The 20,296-nt window shown below is 44.6% G+C and overlaps 1 protein-coding gene across 1 annotated transcript; it reads right to left on the reverse strand.

Annotated features, from left to right (window-relative positions):
* Nucleotides 1–4,095: 4,095 nt before the first annotated feature.
* On the reverse strand, nt 4,096–10,339 carry LOC105208015. The gene is made up of 3 exons (XM_039453177.1): nt 10,130–10,339; nt 4,524–6,271; nt 4,096–4,420 (listed from the first exon to the last, which is right to left on the reverse strand). The coding sequence occupies exons 1-3, from the start codon at nt 10,337–10,339 to the stop codon at nt 4,096–4,098; spliced, it is 2,283 nt and encodes a 760-aa protein (XP_039309111.1).
* Between the last annotated feature and the right edge of the window lie 9,957 nt (nt 10,340–20,296).

Genomic DNA, 20,296 nt, shown 5'->3' on the forward strand with positions numbered 1-20,296 from the left:
AAAGTTACTAATTATTGACCCACCCGTTATCGTATCAGCAATCTACAGTTTGAGGGGCTGCAATGGTTTGCGCCTTCACCGATTGCTGACTTGATAGAAGAGAAGTGATTTCAAATTTTGCGTCGTATTTATACCATCTGGTTGTAGACAAGGGGTACCAGGGAGGAGAGGTTCCCGAGGATCTGTTAGTTTTTCAATATAAGTAAGCCCTTTAATGATCACGCGCTCTCCGCGTGCCGCGCGGCTCGCGAGTTCAAGAGGGAATCGCATATGAGATCAAGAATTAATTTCAAAGCTTTAAAATTTAATATAAAATGTAATTTCCCAAGGATCTTTGAATTGAGCGCGCAGATCTGTAGTGCTGATTTTTCTAAGTCGTTACATAGCGAAAGAATTAGAATTTTACAACGCGAACTATTTATTTATCGATCTTGAATTTTCAGAAGAATCTAGCGGTTGTAATTTTTACGAAATTTTAATATAGTGCGACGGAGTGCAAGCCGGGAGTGAGTGTATAGTAAATGATTTTTAGATTGAAATTAATAAGTTTATTAAAAATACTATTTTTAATGGTCCCGTAAAGATAGACGGAGTTATCGTCGAGAGTCGCGAGGAGCGTGCGCCCGCACGCACCGGTGTCGCGACGAAAATTATTCTGAGATCCTTTAAAAATTCCTGTAGGTTACAATTCTTAAGCTATATTAATTTTGATTTGACCGGATGGTAATGCCGATTTTTCTGAATCGTTATGGCGGCGCACTTTTCGCTGCAGGAAGGCATTTCCAAATAGTTTAGTTTAAATTAAATTAAATTGCGAGAGGACGAGGAGTAGCAGAGACGGGTAGTACAACGAGCACGCGATTAACAAGAGCGGACACTTTATTCGATTTTCGCACAAATGTTTCTCTCTCGAAGTCGTACAGTAAGCTAAGGCTCGAGCTCGGAAAATCGCTGACCGAGGAACCGATCAGGAGGGGGGGAGGCGCGAGGCTCGGGAACGCAACCGCCGAATCTTGCGACGTTCCGCGAGATGGAGATAAGGGTCTCAAATTCGCTACTGCCGAGGTCCCTCTACAAGCATTCGTAATGCTCGTATGCGGAGCTCGAGTATTATTAAGAAGTACCCGTTTGCGGCGATAATTCCGCGCGAACATTCCGCCCGCCATCGCTCGAAGTGTCAGGTTCGAGCGATCGAACGATAGAATAACTTGGTGCGATCACAACCTAACATACATGTCGCGATAGACACAAACAAGATTACAGGGTAGAGGCTAATATTGTAACCCAACCTGTCGGAGGTAGACACACCCAAAAATTCACAGACTTAAGTTAAAGGTTAACAGGGTCAATACGATTCAGCAACCATGAGATGGCTGTGAAGAGGGTCTTAAAATTACAATTTCTTAAACACTAGTTGAATAAATTGAAAAAGTTTGTAACTAATAAGACCAGAACGCATGACTAAGCAAACGATTGAATTAAACTAATGGAACGAGTATATGTTACAAGAATAAATTAAGTACCCGCAACACCTAGAGATTAAACACTCAGTGGCAATTCAGAAGAATTGCGGGTATCTTTGGTCGACTAAACTTAAGTTAAGCAGTCACTGTACACAAGAGAGGTCACATATCTTGAGTCCTGATACAGCTCTCCTACTGGGCGCCGCCCGCCATGGAGGACTCAAATTGAGAAAACTTAACGAGTGTCTGTTCGTGTGCCGGCAGCAGAATGAGTCTGTTGACGAGGGTTGCACCAACTCCGACGTCGATGAGCGGATGGTGGCGACCCTCGTCAGCCCATCCTTCCCAGGATAAAGTTGCAACACTCTGGTCAGTGGCTACTTTGTCGGAGGAGTCAGCTTGTCCTTAAACAGGACCAAGTCTCCCACCTGAAGCTGCTGGTTTGGCTTAAACCATTTAGCCCACTGTTGCAGCTGAGCCAGATAGTCCAACCGCCAGCGTCGCCAAAAGTGACTCCTCATCAGCCGAAGCGAATGCCAGCCGGAGCACGGTTGCCCTGTCTGATCGGTCTCTGTGAAAGGTTCCGGGGGAGCAACCAGAGGCCTTCCGATGATAAAGTGACCAGGTGTCAGGACTGAGGCATCGTTAGAATCCGAGCTAAGCGCGCTGATCGGCCGAGAGTTTAGGCAGGCCTCTGTACTAGCCAGCACGGTCGTCAGTTGCTCGTATGTGAGCTTAGAATCGCCAATGACTCTATAAAGATGACGTTTCATCGACTTCACGTTAGACTCCCAGATGCCCCCAAAGCTTGGAGCTCGAGGGGGGATGTATCGCCACTCCACTCCATCCAACGCCACGGCAGCCGCTACAGCTTGGCCGATAGCGGAGGTCTCCGAGAAGAGCCTATGCAGTTCGACCTCGCTGCCCTTGAAGGTGGTACCGTTGTCGGTGTAGATCACCCGACAAAGACCACGCCGGGCGGTAAAGCGACGGTATGCCACTAACAATGCGTCGGTGGTCAAGTCAGAGACCAGCTCCAAATGTATGGCCTTGACTACAAGGCACACAAACACCGCCACGTACCCTTTCGATGTCTTTTGACCTCGCCCGGGTGAAGCCTTCACCCAGAAGTAGCCGGAGAAGTCGACTCCAGAGTGTGCAAATGGTAGCGCCGGTTTAGCTCAGATGGCGGTGCCATCTGCTGCTCGAGAGTGATGGCGTTGTGACGCGCGCACCTGACGCAGCTTCGCACAATGCGTCGGATCGACGTGTTGGCGCGCAGGATCCAATACCTCTGCAACAGATAGCTGTGTACTAGTCTGTAACCCCCATGGAGAGTAGAGATGTGAGCCTTGCAAATAAGGAGAGCGGTGACGTGATGGTCCTTGGGGATAATGACAGGATGTTTCTCGGATTCCGAGAGGAAGGAGTTTTGCAGTCTGCCACCGACGCGGGTCAACCCGTGAGTGTCGATAAATGGCAGAAGTCTACAAAGGGGGCTGCCAAATCGAACCTCCCCTCTCGAAGTTAGGCTCCGGAATTCTTCTGAGAACGCCTCCATCTGCACCAGCCTGAGAAGTGTCAATAATCCGAAGGCCAGTTCCTGCGAGGACAGAAAACTCCTGCGGCGATCAAATTTCGCCAGCTTCGAGTTGAGTCGCCAGCGGTAAACGTACGCAAGAATCGCGCACATCCTGTCAAAGGACGAAAATTTCCGTAGCCAGTCGGAAAGTGGAAGGTCGGATCGAGTCAGCCAGACGTTAACTCGACCGCGCGACTCCAGTTCCGTGGCCTCGAGTACAGTTTTAGAGGACCATTCAGTCTGTGGCCGAGTCAGCCACTCAGGCCCGCTCCACCAGATCCCGGATTATTGCAGCTGTCGTGAGGTACATCCCCTCGTAGCTAGGTCCGCGGGATTCTGAGCAGATTTGACGTGGCACCAAACAGCAGTGGGCAGCAAGGTGAAAATCTTGGTGACTCTGTTTGCCACGTATGCCTTCCACTTTGATGGGTGCGACTGTAGCCAAGACAAGACTAATTGCGAGTCGCACCAGTAATGTATTTGCGCCGGTTGAGCTTCTAGTTGCGGCAAAGTGCTAGCGATCAGCCGCGCAAGAAGAGAAGCCCCACATAGCTCGAGTGTGGGAAGGCTCACAGCCTTCAAAGGCGCCACTTTAGATTTGGCCATCAACAGTCGAGAGTAAGATGCTGCTGGTACCACGACATAGAGACTGCGAACGCACGCTCAAAAGTGTCGCAGAAGCCGTGGAGATGCCACTCCATGGTCTCACTGATACCCAGCCAGCGTGGAATGTTTATGGCCTCCAAATCCGTCAGTTCCGTCCGGTATGTAAGCCAGGACTGTGCAAATCGACCTGTGACTTGAGCGTCCCAGTCTACACCCTAAAGCCACAGGCACTGGAGAAGCAGCTTCGCTCGTATTACCACTACACACACCCAGCCCACCGGGTCGAACAACGTGGCAATTTGAGACAAAATTGCGCGCTTTGTTACTGCAGGAGGTGACGGCGGAAGCCGCACCTCGAAGTTGAAGACGTCCGTGTGAGGCAGCCACTTCAGGCCCAAAGTCGAGACTGCGTCGCTTGCTGTAAGCCTCCTGTAATGCAGCGGCTCAGCTGTACCGAGAAGGTCGGCGTGATTGGCAACCCATGTCCACCGCCATTCCCGAGGAGGATAGGATGCCAACAAGTTCCGTCTTAGCAGCTGCTGCTTTCTCGGGTGTGTCTCCTCCCGCCAAAAAATCGTCCACACAGCAATTTTTTCGGAGCAGCTTGGACCCGAGTGGGAAGCGATGCGCCTCCGCTTCGGCGAAGTCCAATAGACAGGCCTTGGCGTGAAACGGTGCAGAGGCGGTACCATATGTCACCGTGAGCAGGCGGTACGAAAGCAACGGCGTCTCGGGAGAACCTCCAGAAGATGCACTGCCAGTCCAAATCCTGCCGATGTATTAACATCTGGCAAAACATTTTCACCACATTGCAGGTGAATGCATACCGGAAGAAACACCATCTCAACAGCACGACCAATAAATCCTCCTACAACTTAGGACCAGCATGGAGCCTGGAATTAAGTGAGACGCCTATCGCGCCTTTCTGAGAGCCGTTAAACACGACTCGAATTTTGTCACAGTCTCTTTTGAAAACGGGGTGATGTGGCAGATAATAGGCCTGGTTTGTTGCCACCTCGCTCTCCGGAACCACCTCCATATGGCCAAGGTCGATGTATTCGCGCATGAAGGCAGAGTATGCGGATGCGACATCGGGTTGTTTGGCAAATCGACGTTCGAGACGCATCATGCAGACTCGCGCCTTCGTGTCGATGCCAGAAAATTGAGGAGTTTTGGAGAAGGGCAGCCGTACAACATAGCGGCCCTCTCTGTTGCGGAAGATCGTCCTCTTGAATTGGTCCCAACAGTCCTGGTAGCTCGGCTGATGCACACGCGGGACCTCTTCTGTCTCCCAGAACCTAGCCACGGCTTTAGTAAGCTCATAGTCGACGGAGACGTGATGCACGGAAGTCCTTTCGCTGAGACTGTTGTTCGGTTTTGCGCTGCCCATGAGGACCCAACCGGTCTCGTGCGCTATCGGAGCCTCAAGAGGATTGACAGCCGCATTCCGGGTAGCATAGCGACGCCAAAGACTGCCGAGCTGAGGATGCAGTCTGCTGGGCGCTCCGTAGTGAGGGTCGGCTAGGTGAAGGCCGTCAAGATGGCTCCACCTTTCCTGAGGCTTGACCCGCCGTTTGGGCACCAGATTGGAGATCTTTTTCAACACCAGAGCTGAGAACTTAAGTAAAAAATTAGCGTCTCGTTGCGATTTCAAAATGAGTCCGACGCGACTCTGAGCAACTGTATTTGGAGTGCCGCCCGTGCTATTGACAATGACGTGAGCGGGTTTGCGTTTCAAGTTGAGCGCCTGGACAACGTATTCCAAAACGATGCATTGCTCTGCGCAGGAATCCAGGAGCACGCGTGCAGTCAGAGACACCCCAGTCTCAGATTGCAAGGTGACTACGGCCGTCGCTAGTAGTTGCTCACAAAGAATCTGTGGAGAACTGGATGTAACATGCGTGGTGGTTTTCCTTGAGGATTCAGAGAGATGTTGCGTTATAAATCCGAGATGCTGTCCGTCTTGGTGAAGTCGCGTGTGGTGCAACCCAGCGCACACGAGACACCGCCCTTGAGATTTGCACTCGTCGACTTTGTGGTTGCTTTGACGGTTGCTGAGGCAATTCGTGCAAAGATCTTTGTTGACAGCAAGGTGCTTTCGTTTGCCCCGCGAAAGAGCGGCAAAGCCCTTGCACCTGCTGATGAAATGTGGTCCTTGACAATGCGCACAGGAACCAGGGTCCGAGAACTTCGAACTGTTTGATTTTGAAGAGGAGGAAACTGTCGTGTGAACAGCGGTGCTCTTCCCCTTTGGTTGCTTGCCCGAGCTTCCCTGTTGACCGTTAGAAAATTTGCCCTTGGAATCTGCTGATGCCTGAATTACGGCCTCGACTCTGTCCAAGGTCTGGATCCGGTCTTCAAGAAACTTCTTGAAAAGTTCAAACTTTGGGAAGAAACCGTCCTGAAGGGTTTCAACCTGCTTCGCCCAGTCCATGCGTGTTGCAGGAGCTAACTTGGACTCGATGCATTGAATGAACACCATATCCCAGTGTTCAACAGGAAGCTTTAGCGACTTGAAGGCGTTTATGCTTTCGTTAGTCGTATTGAGAAGGCCATTCAAATGCGCGCTTGTCTCCTTAGCCAAGGCAGCGCGAGCAACGCATTGAAGTAAGTGAAAAACCTAAGAAAAATGTTGTCGTATCGACTGCAGAGCGACTCCCAGGCAGTAGTAAAATTCTCTCCGGTGACCTCCAGTCCCTTGAGCTTGCCTCCAGCTTCTCCTTCTAAGGAGTTGAGAAGATGCTGAAATTTAATGACCGCGGTTATGCTCGGATCGTTCAAGACGAGCGATTGAAATTTGCTTTTGAAGCTCTGCCAATCCCTCTGAGTCCCGTTCGGGAGCTTGACGTGTTCAAGTTAGGAAGTCGAGGTTGAAACGATTGGACCAGATCTGCACGCAGGTCCACCGCTTAGCACAGTCATCGTTCTCGCGGCAATGCGCTCGGTTAGCCACGACTTCGCCAACATATAGGCCGACAACCCTGACTCGTAGAGGTTCTCCTTAAAATATGTGCGACCCTTGAGCTCCTCGGCATGAGGAAAGAGCGCATAATCCCTTAATTGGAAGTTTTTTTAATAATCTTCAAGGAGACGATCTCGCGTTTGAAAATCGCTTAGCGTCATGTCCTTTGCTGCCTTCTGTTTAGAGGTATTTGCCTGAAAGTTCGCGATCAGCTTAAGGTTCTGATGCGCCAAAGTCTCGTCAATTTCCGCACGCTCCAACGGCATGATGTAGAAAACAGCGCGTTTCAAAATTAAATTTGCGCCAAATAACGGCGCGAATAAAATTTAAGGCGCGTTTTGTTTCAGCACCGTCGCGGAAAGAAAGTAAACGAGAGTCCGGTCGCGAACAAATAATGCGAGTCGACGGAAAAAGAATCAGCAAATGTCGCACGAATATCGCACGAGTCAACAAATGTCGCACGAAAATCGCGCAAGGAGATGAGAGTTAAATGCGAGCGAGCGTCCAATACGGAGCACGCTGTAGCATGCACGTTCGCGGGCGTGCGAGCGAAAGCGCTGCACGCTGGAACGCTAGTGGAAAAAGAGAAAGCAACCGATTTCGCACCGTGCTCCGAGCGAGCAAGACACGTGCGCGAGGCGTGTAGATGCGTGAAGCGTAGATGCCAGTATCGTCCCTCACCGCGCCGCTCCCCTCTTACCAAACTTACGTTGCTTGCGGGGGAGGAGGGTGTGCTCGAGGACGATGTCCACGTTCCACCGTGGTTTCCGGTTGCCCCGAGCTCGTTTACGACTCGAGGATTTTGCGCACAGCTTTTTTCTCAATGTCCTGCTCCACGGCGCGTACAAGCACGCACGGCAACACGGTGTGAGCGAATGTAGAAAGCCCGGAGACCGGCTCCTGGTGTTCCGCACGGCTATGTCCTCGCTCCCAGTCAACAGTCTGACGTACCGTGCACTTGCGAGTCCACGCACACACACACGCTATGCGCCAAAGACAAAGAGTTCACAGGATGCACGGAATGTTTGTCGGGAACCGTGCCGGCATCCAAGATGGCTCACAAAATCGCGTGGCGAGTTGCCGACCTATCGCTCGTCCTTGCTCCGATTCCAACGCCGTTGGTATCCGGCTCGAAGGACCAAAAATTATGGTGGCGCACTTCCCGATGCAGGAAGGCGTTTCCAAATAGTTTAGTTTAAATTAAGTTAAGTTGCGAGAGGACGAGGAGTGGCAGAGCCGGGTAGTATAACGCGCACGCAATTAACAAGAGCGGACACTTTATTCGATTTTCGCACAGGTGTTTCTTTCTCGAAGTCGTACAGTAAGCTAAGGCTCGCGCTCGGAAAATCGCTGACCGATGAGCCGATCAGGGGGGGAAGGTGCGAGGCTCGAGAACGCGACCGCCGAATCTCGCGACGTTCCACGAGATGGAGATAAGGGTCTCAAATTCGCTACTGTCAAGGCCCCCCTACGAGCATTCGTAATGCGGAGCTCGAGCATTATTAAGGAGTACCCATTCGCGGCGACAATTCTGCGCAAACACGTTACGTTACCGAAAAATTTAAATTTCAATATTGCTTTTGGGTGAAATTGATTTTTATACTTTGGTCGCTTATAATGCTCTCAGTTTTCTCGTTTTTCTAGTTGCGCGTGCATAGTAGGATAGTGGAATAGGTGCTCTACAAGAATGCACGTTGAAGTTTGCAAGGTTATTATTCCTACTATGAGAAAACTATTTTTCTTTATGCCTGGATAAATCTTGGAGAGTTGGTGCGCGCGCGAGCTTGGTGACGCTGGCGGGGGCCGCAAGGCACGGGAAAACCGCGCGTGAGCGTTGTAAATTGCATTCCGCGCATTATTTCCAATTTAATCAAATTTATACTTTAACTAGTGATCTCAGGTTCGCATGTACGGCGCGATAGCACCTAGTGCACGCAATCATCACGCGATCACAAGTTTATTATTTTATTATTATTCTGTTAATATTTTTATTGAAAAATGTTACAAAATTTAGAGCGGTTATGTGATGCTATTATAATTCTAGATTTGACGTGGCTATTTATGTTACATTATCTCTATGTGTCAAAATTTGTTTCTGTAATTTTCTCTATAAGGTTTAAAGTTACGTTAACAAATGCATGCGGATGGTGCGTAAAGTTAAGGGAAAATTTTGGGCATCAGACGTAACTTTACAAAAAGTTAATATTATATTTTGGATGTAGGAATGGATGGTAATGCGTGAGGAGTGATTAAGTAACGGAGTGATTGAATGAAATTATATATATTTCTTTCAATAGAATAAGTTAAATAGCAATCTTAACCGCGACGGAGATGTGCTTGCAATCATAGTCAAAAAGGTTCTGGTCTGCGTGTTTGTCCGGGTCAAGCATTTTACTTCTGATCCATTGTAGAACGAACATGCTCTAACAATGGACCAATTTTTATGATTATCAAATGTTAGAAAATTTATGGCTAACATTCGGAGACCATATGCCCGAGACATAAACATTTTTTTTTCTTTTCTTTTTTCGTTTGTATGAGGATTGTGGCAATTGCTTGCCACATGATTTCTTGCCAGTAATACACCAGCAGTACGATAAATATTCTAAGCTTACTTACAATAAATGCAAGAAAAGAAATTAATGAATTAAAGTAACTAAAATAAGCAAATGTACTATGTAAAATACGACTACGTAAAAATAAGCAAATTGCGTAAATGCATGTTAATGATTAATAATAATAATAATAATACGCGTTTCAAATCTTTTTACTTCTATGAATATTTGATGTTTTATCATATAAAATAGATGTACGTTTGGATAAATTTTATTGTTATTTGAGCCTGAAATCAATCCGGGAAGCGAACCCTACGTCCGACTCTCGTCACAGCTCCTGTTCGTTCTCCAGGAATCGATGTGCTCTTGCCTCGTTCTCGCTCCAAGTCCTATGTATTGTATTGGCTGCGTCGTTGATTGTGTTTTGCCAGCATCTGTTAACAACTCTGAAAACAAATATGCTACGTAGGTTAACGGTTTATGGTCTGTATACACTGTAAAAGCTCGCGCCTCTAACATATTGTTGTGTGCTCGCCCTGAGGAAGCGATTAATATCGATTTGCGCAAGGCGATCGATGTGCGCAACAGGAGAAGATCGTTCCCTGTCAACGATTGTTGTAGTCATTGTCGTCTTGATCTTTCTTATAAACTGTCACGTTCTTATATTTGTAACGATGCACCCCCCCCCACCGACAAATAATATGCATCGTCCCCAGTCATCAATATCCGGAAAAGAGCCGCCGGGTTATAACCGAGGGGTGCGTGCTTCGGGCACTCAATTGTAAAAAATATCACAGGCTACGCGCGGCAAAACCGTGTCGAGCCATCGCACGCGCCAAGTCGGCGCGCACGCGCACGCACTTTTGTCCCACTCCGGCGACTCCGCCGTCAAGCGCCGAAAATGACGGAGGCAAACGGAGTCGCCGGGTATAAATAGGGTCACGTGCTCCGATAAAATCACCTGTTTTCCGTCAGCCAGCATCACCGACTGATCCGCTGCGCCTGACATCACGGAAAATAAAGTGGTCGAAGGTTCTTGGTCACGGCGAAGGTACTTCGCATTTCCGCCCAGCTCCTTCTTCTCCCGCATCTTCGCGAGCACGAGCGTCCGACTCTCGTCAAGGTTCTTAGTGAGAGGAAGACTCCTGACCAGCTCCCGAGCAGCGGACATCTCCGCTCCTCCGCGGAACGCAGACCGACGGGATCGCCTTTACGGGGTTTCGGTTGAGTTACTCGACGCGTTCCGTGGCTTCTAGACCGCCATCGCTCCCGGCACGCACGCGGCCGCCCGGCTGTCCTGCCGATTTGCACACCGCAACATCGTGCCGCGAAAGCTTTGTCCACCGCGCGACGATAGCCGTGAAAAAACCGCGCCCGCGTCGAGACGTCATCTGCGTCCCGTCGCCTGGCGACGGTTTGTACATATCCGCGTTTTGTAATTCGTCAGTCCGCGCACTGTCTCGAATTCGTCTTCTTTGTCCGTTCGCGAGTGTAGCACATCTGTAATCTTTCTGTTCCGCACACCGGAGAAAATAAATGTACATTCAGTCATACATCGCCGCGTAATTATTTCCAAGCCCGACTTCTTTTCTCTTTTCCCGCTCAAACCTTTCTTTCGCATCGCTCCGGCGAGCTGATCCGCGCGGAGAAAAACGGTACATTACATATTAAAGTTATCTTTTTAAAAGTCTGTCTTTTTATTTCAGGAGTACGCGTGTTATTGTCACAGCGTGAGTGATAACGAGACGACCTTCCCGATCGTAACATTTTAGGAGCTCGTCCGACCGTTCTTGGACTGTTTTCACGAATATAAAAATGAGCCATGACAGAATCAAGAAAGCAAATTTGCACGCGTTCGGTAAAGTGCTAGAATCCTCACGTGGAGACGGCGGAGACGGAAGCTGTCCTTCGTTCAACTTTAGAGGTGTTGAGGAAGATGCGTGAGGAGCGATACATTTGTTTACAATGTTGGAAGGAGTTAGCGACGTTATTTCGTCAACGCGATAGGAAGCTACAACATCTGCGGGAGACACAGCTAAGTCCTTCCACAAATGTTTATTTACGTGCGAGAGGTTTTGCTTAGAATGTTGGAGACGCATTTGTCCGCGTTGCTTTATCGTGAGTTTTCCGTCGAATATTCAAAGCACGTTGTTTCTGTATCGCTTGCACGCGAGGAGTTTTCGCGTTGGATGGACGGGGGGCGCGTTGCGTTTGCGTTGAGAAAGAGAGAAAAAAAAAAAGAGAGAGAAAGTTATAGTTTTAGCTTAGAATTGCTTCTTTTCGGGATTGAGATTTTGTCCCAGGAGGGAGGGAAACGATCTGGGTTTCCTTTCTTCCAGAAAGGCATTGGTTTAAAACTCGGACGGCGCTCGGTAACCTATGGCAGGAGCCAAGAGTAGAGCAGAAGGTCGTCGTGCTTCTCTGAAAGTCCTCGCCTTGGGGGATGGATTCGGGGGACCGTTCTTTCTTCAGAAGCTTAAAATTAGCTTCTATTATTTTAGAATGTTTTGATTTAGCTCAAGAGAATGGATTTGCACCATACGGTGTTTGACTTCCCGAAGCAGAGGCCCGGGTGAGAACAAGAGATTGTCGAGTAAATTTTGATTTCAGAAGTAGACGACGCTCAGTAACCTGTAGCAGGAGCCCAGGGTAGAGCAGAAAATCATCGTTTTTATTTGATTTTGCTCAAGACCACGCTCGATAACCTGTGGCAGAAGCCCAGGGTAAAGCAGGAGGTCGTCATTTTGGTTTGAATCGAGAAGGATGACGCTCGGTTATCCGTGGCAAAAGCTGGGGATGGAGCAGAAGAGAGAGATTTAAGATTTCTTTCTCTTCCAGAAAGAAGCTCCAATGCTGGTTTGGAAGTGACGCTGGCAACGCTCAGTAACTTGTGACAGTGGCCTTGGGTAGAGGTCGTCGAGTTTCCCTAAAAATCCTCACCTTGGGAGATAAATTCTAGAGATTGTTTTTTCAACAGGAGCTGAGAGTGAGCTTTGATTATTTTTCTTCTGGATCACAGAGGGCGGTGCTCGGTGGCCTGAGGCAGGAGCACAGGGTGGAGCAGAGAGTCGTCGGATTTAGATCTTTTCGCGAGAATTTTGTCTTAAATTTTGTTTAAGTTATAGGAGACGAGAATTCGTGACTAAAAAAGTTTTTTCCCTTAAAGGGGTATTTTATTTTAAGTAAGAAACTCGTTGGATTCTGTTTTAATTTCAGTTCCAAGATTCGTGCAAAGTGACTTTCTTTGTTTGAAACATCGCCATTCTTCTTTTTAAGAAAACCGCCCCGGTTTTTGATTTGGGGTTTTCCCGTGGGCCTGAGGGCAAATACCGAAGCGGGGACATGGGAAGTCTGAAAGGCGTTGGATCCTTGAAAGTTCATTCCCCTCCCTTGTCCAAAGAATAAAGAAAGAAGTGCGCAAGACTCAAAATGAAGAAAATGAGCGAACAACAAGTCGTGAGGAATCTTTCGGCCTTCTGAATTAGTTGTCGGGACGACAACTTTGAAAAAAAGGGCAGTGTTGTGTGCTCGCCCTGAGGAAGCGACTATTATCGACTTGCGCAAGACGATCGGTGTGCGCAACAATAGAATATCGTTCCCTGTCAACGGTGGTTGTGGTCGTCGTTGTCTTGATCTTTCTTACGAACTGTCACGTTCTTATATTAAAGTTATCTTTTTAAAAGTCTGTCTTCTTATTTTGGAAGTGTGCGTGTTATTGTCACAGCTTGAGTGTGTGATAACGGGACGACCTTTCCGGTCGTAACAATATGCAGGAAATGTTTAATTGCGAGGTACACTGCCAACAATTCTCTGTCGAACGCACTGTATTTCGATTCAGCTGGGCTTAATTTCTTCGAAAAGAACGCTAACGGCTTCCAACTGTTGTCATCTCGTTGTTGCAACGCGGCTCCGACGCTGTGATCAAATGCATCTGTAAACAAAGCTAGCTCCGCGCTTATCCTTGAATGTGCCAACAAAGCCACCTGTGCCAAGCTTTTTTTTGTTAATTTGAACGCTCGTTGTGCCTGTTGCGTCCACGGTACCGGTTCCTTTCCCTTTGCGTTATTTTGAAGAAGGTCATTCAGCGATACTTGTGTTTCGGCAGCTCTCGACAAAAACCTTCTATAAAAGTTTAACATGCCTAGATATCGCCGAAGATTTTTTACTGTCCTTGGCATCTAGTATTATCGAATAGCTTGCACACGCTCGGGCAGTGGCCGAGTTCTTTTTTCTGTCACCAGGTACCCGAGGAACTGTACTTCTGGCTGTCCAAATACGCATTTAGCAGGGTTAATTACGATTCCGTACTTCTACGATCGCTCAAACAGTATCTTTAAATGCTCCTTATACTTTTTCTCCCTTGCGCGACCAGTATATCGTCAATGAATTCTGAATTCCAGACCCTGAAGAACTTCGTCGATGAAGCACTGAAAGGTCTGCGCTGCATTGCGTAATCCGAACGACATATACGGAAATTTGTATAATACATACCAAACGGTGTTGTCGCAGTCTTTAGTATATTCTCTTCTGCTACCGGGATCTGATGATATGCTCAAACGAGATCCAATGTTGTAAAGATCTTCTTTCCCTGTAGGTTCTGTGCGTGATCCTGGATATGACGCACCAGATAGCAAGTACACAAGGGATCGTTTGTGCGTTGAACGCCCTGTAATCTCCGCAAGGTCTCCATTCTTCTCCTTTCTTGAGTACCATATGCAAGGGCAAGGACTAACAGCTTTTAGATGGTCGTACAATTTCGAGTTCCATCATCTTCTGTAATTCTCTTTTCGCGGCTGCTAACTGCTCCGGTGCGAATTTTCGTGGCCAACCGACTGGGAGACCCGGCGTCGTTTTGATAAAGTGCCGCGTATCATGGTTAGCCTCACTCGGTCGACTTTCTGGTCTCGTCACGTCAGGGTATTGCATCAGCAACTCGTGATACGGAGTTGCTCTAGTTATCGTTTTAATGCTTGTAATCTCACATCGTGAATATCATCCTTGCACTGTCAGACTCGTCATGCCGTTCACGAGTCAACCATTTCTTAGATCCACCAGTAGTCTGTAGAATGAAAGGAAGTCAGCCCCGATAATCGGCCTGGATACATCCGCCACGACGGAATGTCACACAAAAACTCGTCGCAATCCAAAGTTTAGTGTCAGAGAACTTCAGCGTCACTCTGTGCCATATGTATGGATAATTATTCTGTTTGCGACCGACAGCTCATAATTCGATTTTTGTCGCGAACCACGTACCATCCTCCGCAGATAGACACAAAGATCAGTTCAATGTATCAATCAGAAAACTGACTCTCGTATCGTGGTCCGTCACGAAGAGGCGACGTGTCAACAGGCCGGAATCGCTTGCCGCCATTAACGACTAGCCGTTGCGTTTCCCGCTTGCTGTTGCAAGGAGCATGGAGTCTTGCATCGTCTAGCGTCCGGGCCGAAACGCCAATGATAATAGCGTAAGCCATTAGTTGCATGGCCATGAGCTCGCAGGCAAGAACGCGAATGCAAACGCGAGCGCGTGTACCGTCGCTCGTTGCTATGGCCTTGCTTGGGTTCGCCGATTGCTTCGATAGATTTTTGGATGGCCGTTAGCTGCTCTGCCATCTCCTGTTGCATCGACAAGCGCATCTGCGCTATCTGCAAGTTAATTCTTGCCTCTAAAGATGTTGTCCTGTCCGGTGTTGCACGAAGCCAAAGACCGCGCCGTTTCCGCGACCTGCAACAACGCGTCGCCTCCATAATCGTATCCGCGATGTCCGCCACCTGATCCAGCGAATCTTCCGTTTGCGTCACTAGATGCGGCTGAATATGAGCAGGTAGACGGTTCAGCCAAATCGTTTGCAATACCTTATCGCCGATAACATTCCCGGCGAGGCTACGAAGATGACGCAAAAATTATGATGGATTGCGGTCGCCGATCTCCTTGTGCTCGAGTAAGCGACGCATCTTATGCTCCTGCGATGAGCTGAGGCATTTGATCGGTTCCGATTTTAATATTTTGTACGCGCGCTCCTTTGGCAAATTCAATACGATGTCTCAAACCTCGGCAGTATAACGCGGACCGATTGACGTCAATGCGTATTCGAACTTTTTCGAGTCGACCGTTATTTCTGCGGCTTGAAAACTACGGTCTATGATGCTAAACCATAATTCAGGATCCGTGGGCGAAAACTCCGGCATTCGCATGCCCACGCAACTCACCTCGGATCCAGGCACAAAATATCCTGGTGGCTCTATTATTGCAGATAGTACCATCGGCTGTACCGCCGACTGTGCTGGCGGCTGCACCAACGGTTGCCTATGCGGCTGCGTCGGCGCCTGTTCCTTGTCTTCGTGCATGAGAAGCATGTCGCTGCACTTCTGTTCCGTTCGTGCATTCACAATTTTACCCACGAACATGGGTTAATTGTCAAAATTCCGCAAAACTTTGCGTTTGGTCGTCAAAAATATTGAAAAAATGATCACGTCGGGGTCACCACTTTCCTGGCGAAAATAAGAAACTTTATAAAGCGTTCACAACCGCTTGTTGAAAGTTTTTTGAGAGTTTATACGCTTTCAAACTTTGTAAAAACGCTTACAAAACGCTGTTGGATTAGAACGCTTTTGAACTCTTATCAAACGCTGTATATAAGGTTTGATGACAGTTTGACAATGCTCAAGTAACGCTTTTTAGAATACGCTAGTAAACACTGAAGATATTTTGTATAGAGAGTTTGCTACCCGACGTTCAAACGTTTAGTAAACGCTTTTCCTAACGCCGTTTATTAAACGTTTTCCTTCGTTCAAGAAACGCTCATCTGATAAACCTCTTCCTAATTTTTTTTCACATAGGAGGTTAATGTAAAAGAAAAAGTTTATTTTCTTTCAAAATTAAATAATATTTTCTTTAAAATAATTAACGTTAGCCTCTAAGGTTCTCTATTTTTTACATTCTTATTAAAGCTATTATAAATTAATTAAAATTGTTTATAAATAAGAAATAGAAAAATATCAAAAGTTACACATTAAAAATTTATAAATTAATTTATTATAAATCAATTTAGAATACATTTGAAGTTAATCATCCCGATGACAACCAAAAGGTAGTCCACACACATAAGTATTATTAGGTAAATTTATTACAATACATGGTTCTTTAATAAGTGACAGTTTAATACACATCATTTCGGCTTCTCTTTTAATTTTGAGAATGTGTCTTAGAGCCACGTAATTATTATGAACTAATAAACGCTTAGAACATTTAACTACTTGTACAAGAAGTAAAATTTCCCCTAATGCTGATAGAGCAATGTATTTTATTTTTACAACTTTCCCATCTCTTAGGATAGCACAAGTATCATTATTTTTTTTGTCAACATATTGAAAGGAGGTATATCTCATTCCATTGCACAATAACCTATGAAAAAAGGTAAAATTCTTGATGTTACAATTTCCAAAATGGACTAAACATTGCTCTTCTTCAAGCAAAATCGAAACATTACGCTGTTCCCTTCCTAAGAGAAGTGCTCCATCGGAACGTACAAAATATGTAAGATTCTTATTCAAAATCTTTTCTGAGAAATCAATGGTGCTTTCAGATGACACAAGCTTCTCACATAGGGTAGATAGTGAATTAAACATAAGAAACTTGCGAGCAATCTGTGAAATAATTTGAAACGGACTCTGATACAGTTGTAATAAATGTCTATTCTGTCCTTCATAACAAAATGCATTATGTGTCCACAAGGGATCCCAGTTTATGACACATTTAGACACATGAGTAAGAAGATGAAGGTTGTATATTGTATGTTTAGGTTCTAAATACTTTTGACAATAATTACAATATTGAATGAAAAAGTGCGCTTCCTCAATTCCAGCACGAGATACAGAACGTTGAACGAGAATATTAGTTGCTTGGGAGAGCATCGCGAGATGAGCTAAATATTTGTTTTTAAGCAAGCCTTGCAAGCATGGTATACAATAAAATAATAGCCATGATTGTCATTCCAAAGCTTTCCACTTGCAACAGTATTCGATTGAACGAGGACTTCTACTTATTCCTGTTGAAGGTTGTATGCTAAGAAGACGACAATCTATCGTATCCGTCAAATTCTTTAAAGCAATAGTATCTGCCATATCTAGCCAACATTTCTTTTTAGTAGATTAAAACAGATATTCCATATGAGATTTTATTACACCTAAGAGGATAGCATGCATGTAATCGACGACAAAACCCCCCAAAAAAATCAAAATAGAGTAGATTCGTCAAAATAGATAAGTCCTTGACACCCTTGTAATGCTGCTTACTTATATATGGTTCATCTCTCCTTTGATGCGCTATCATTGCATCCTGATAAGTAGATTCTGCTATTCTGTCATCTGCTCTAGAGAGGATATTAAAGCATCGTGATTTTAAACCTGTTTTCTCTTGTTTTTCATAACAAAATGTACAGCCGTAATATGCGTGGAAGGATTGCATATTGAGAAGTTGCCAATGTGCAACAGAATCAGTTACAGCGCATAACTTTACTGACAATCTCTTTTCTCTCGTGAATTCAAGAAAAACCCTCAGACGAAAGTTTATTTGTTTCTTTAACAAAGGGTTCAAAGAAAGTCAGTTGATTCGGATCTTTAGGTCCAATATATAGCCCAGCAAGAAGCATATATCTGCTACGGTCTTTAAATGAGAGTTCATTAATAGTTACATAAATAGGCCACAATGATTTACCAGTCGACTTTCCAGTTGATATTCCATCTGTACAGAAAGAAAATGAAAAATTAAAAGGGGAAGAGAATATTCCTCCAGGACCGCAATGCTTTTTGAATTGTTTCTCATCATATATGTCCTCAAAAGCATCAGGATGTTCCTTCTTACGGTTAAATCTGTGGATAAGCAATAAGGTTGCTATACGTGAATCATTCACTAATTTTTGTAACTGCAACTCTAATGATATAGATAAGACAAAGTTTGACGGCTTAGACACATCTACATCATTAACGCAGTAAGGACAATGCATAGATTCTGACAAACAACTCTTTTCTCCTAGATACACTTCACATGTTGGACAATAGATGTGATAAGATATCGTCTCTTTTTCTTTCTCTATATATTGAAAGTATTTGTACTTTGTTAGTGGAATATGTTTCTTATCATAAATTGAATTGATCATTCGCAGAATATCAAGCTGTGCCTCCCATGTTAAATTATGCCTGACTCCTAACGCAAGACACATAAAAATAACATCACCGATTGTAGTATTTGTACAATTACATAATCTCTCTGGCAATGTCTTCTTTGTCTCTACATTGCTGTGATCGATAGGATCTGATAAAGTGTGTGATGAAGTATTATTAGCCAAAAAGTCGTTTTCTGATGATGATAAAGATCTTGAGTCTCTTTTTGGTGATGATGCGGATTTTGATGATGAATTCGAGGCAACCTCTCTGATTTCCTCGTCATCGTTAGATAAAATATCGGATTTACTTGATTCTTTCATATTGATAACGTTGTGTATTTTATTACAGTTGTTCTTAAAAAAAAAACGAAATGTTAATTAAATGTAAAAAAAGGAATAAAAAACAAGGTAGTCGTTATAAGAAAATGAGAATTCTTATTCTATCAAAATGTTATTTTCAGAATATTTTCAAAAAATTACTGCATACCTGCCAAGAACACGACGCATATTGGGCATCAGTAACTCTATTGATGACAGACATTAAATTGTTTTGTGTTATTTCATCTGTCTTTTTAGTGTCACTTTGCAATGTTGACGTTGCAAATGATATTGTATTCTGAAATAATTTCTAGTAAAAAATACATACATCGAAATTTTCATACAAATTGTCAGTATATTCAAATTATTTTACTTAAATTATTAAATATCAAATATATACAAAAATAATGTCAAACTACCACTTTTGAGATTATTAAGGACTATTTATTATATGTTATGATACGTAAACATATAATAAATATGACTCTAAATAAGAGCACAATCAAAAAGATAAAATTTTTTGTACATGCATCTGCAGAATGATTCTAGTACTGTTTTAACAGAAAAATGTCAAGCAAGTGATATAACTAAATAAACAATACCTGATCAGGATTGTAAGGATTCTGATAATTTAATGATTCTCTTTGACAAACGCCTCGTTGTCGTCGACGGCAAGCAGGTAAGCGAGGGATATTTTCTTCAGTGTATAAAAAACGTTTGTAACGACGCGGCGACGTCTCATTGTGATTTTCAATTGATATTATAATGAAGAAAATTGTAAGAAAATTACGGTTTTTGGACAATTATAATTTTTTGCTTTGGAAAATTATAATTTTCTTTTATTTTGATACCAGCGTGATTATGAGTGTCTACAATAGCTACGTTTAAAAAACATAAAGTCCATTACATATTGAAAATCATAGACACAGAAACAATGAATAACAACAGGTAACCGTGATAAAAATTGTTCTCAGATTTCTTCAAATACTTTTTCAGATTTTCGGTATAATTTTAGAACTCTCAATTTTTTTATACGAATTGGAACACTTTTCAAAAATACTCAGAAAGTCTACATCTTTTCTCAAAAGTTTTATATATGTTAAGTATAAAATATCCTGAGATTAAGACTTTTTATTGTATAATTTCTGATAAAATATTAAATCTATAATAAAAAAAGTTAAAAGTATTTTTTAGACATTATAGAATAAGAAATTTCAGAATATTTCAGATTTAACATGTATGAAAAATTCTACGAGAAGATGTAGACTGAGTATTTCTGAAAAACGTTCAAATTCTTATAATAAAAATTAGGAGAAAAATTTTCACCATTAGGGAATAGATTTCTATTAATCGGAAGTTGCGAAATCTATGACTTGTTATTCTCTGTGCCTGGGTTATCATTGTGCAATAAGTTTAATGAGCTTTCTACAATAAGCCGTAAATCGTAAGTCGTAAGAAAATAACCAATCACAGTCGATTATTTTTCTGTAATCTTGTTTGTGATTGGTCAGTAACTCGAGGGCGTAGCTACTTCTGCTTTTCCCTCCTCACCGCGCCGCGCCTACAGCCGCGGCTGCCAACGTCTCGGCGACCGGCGGGCGGTCCTTGCGCGCGGTGATACGCTCTTATTCGCAAACTTTATTAAT

This window comes from Solenopsis invicta, chromosome 8 (genome assembly GCF_016802725.1).
Source record: "Solenopsis invicta isolate M01_SB chromosome 8, UNIL_Sinv_3.0, whole genome shotgun sequence".
NCBI lineage: Eukaryota > Metazoa > Arthropoda > Insecta > Hymenoptera > Formicidae > Solenopsis > Solenopsis invicta.

Excerpts from the sequence above, each read along its gene's own strand:
- LOC105208015 (XM_039453177.1), bottom strand. The coding sequence starts at position 10,339 with ATGTCCGCTGCTCGGGAGCTGGTCAGGAGTCTTCCTCTCACTAAGAAC. Across the intron at positions 6,272-10,129 it reads TGCTGGCTGACGGAAAACAG|GTTTTTCACTTACTTCAATG; the intron begins GTGATTTTATCG and ends CATTTTTCTTAG. Across the intron at positions 4,421-4,523 it reads CTCCATGCTGGTCCTAAGTT|GATTTGGACTGGCAGTGCAT; the intron begins GTAGGAGGATTT and ends ATACATCGGCAG.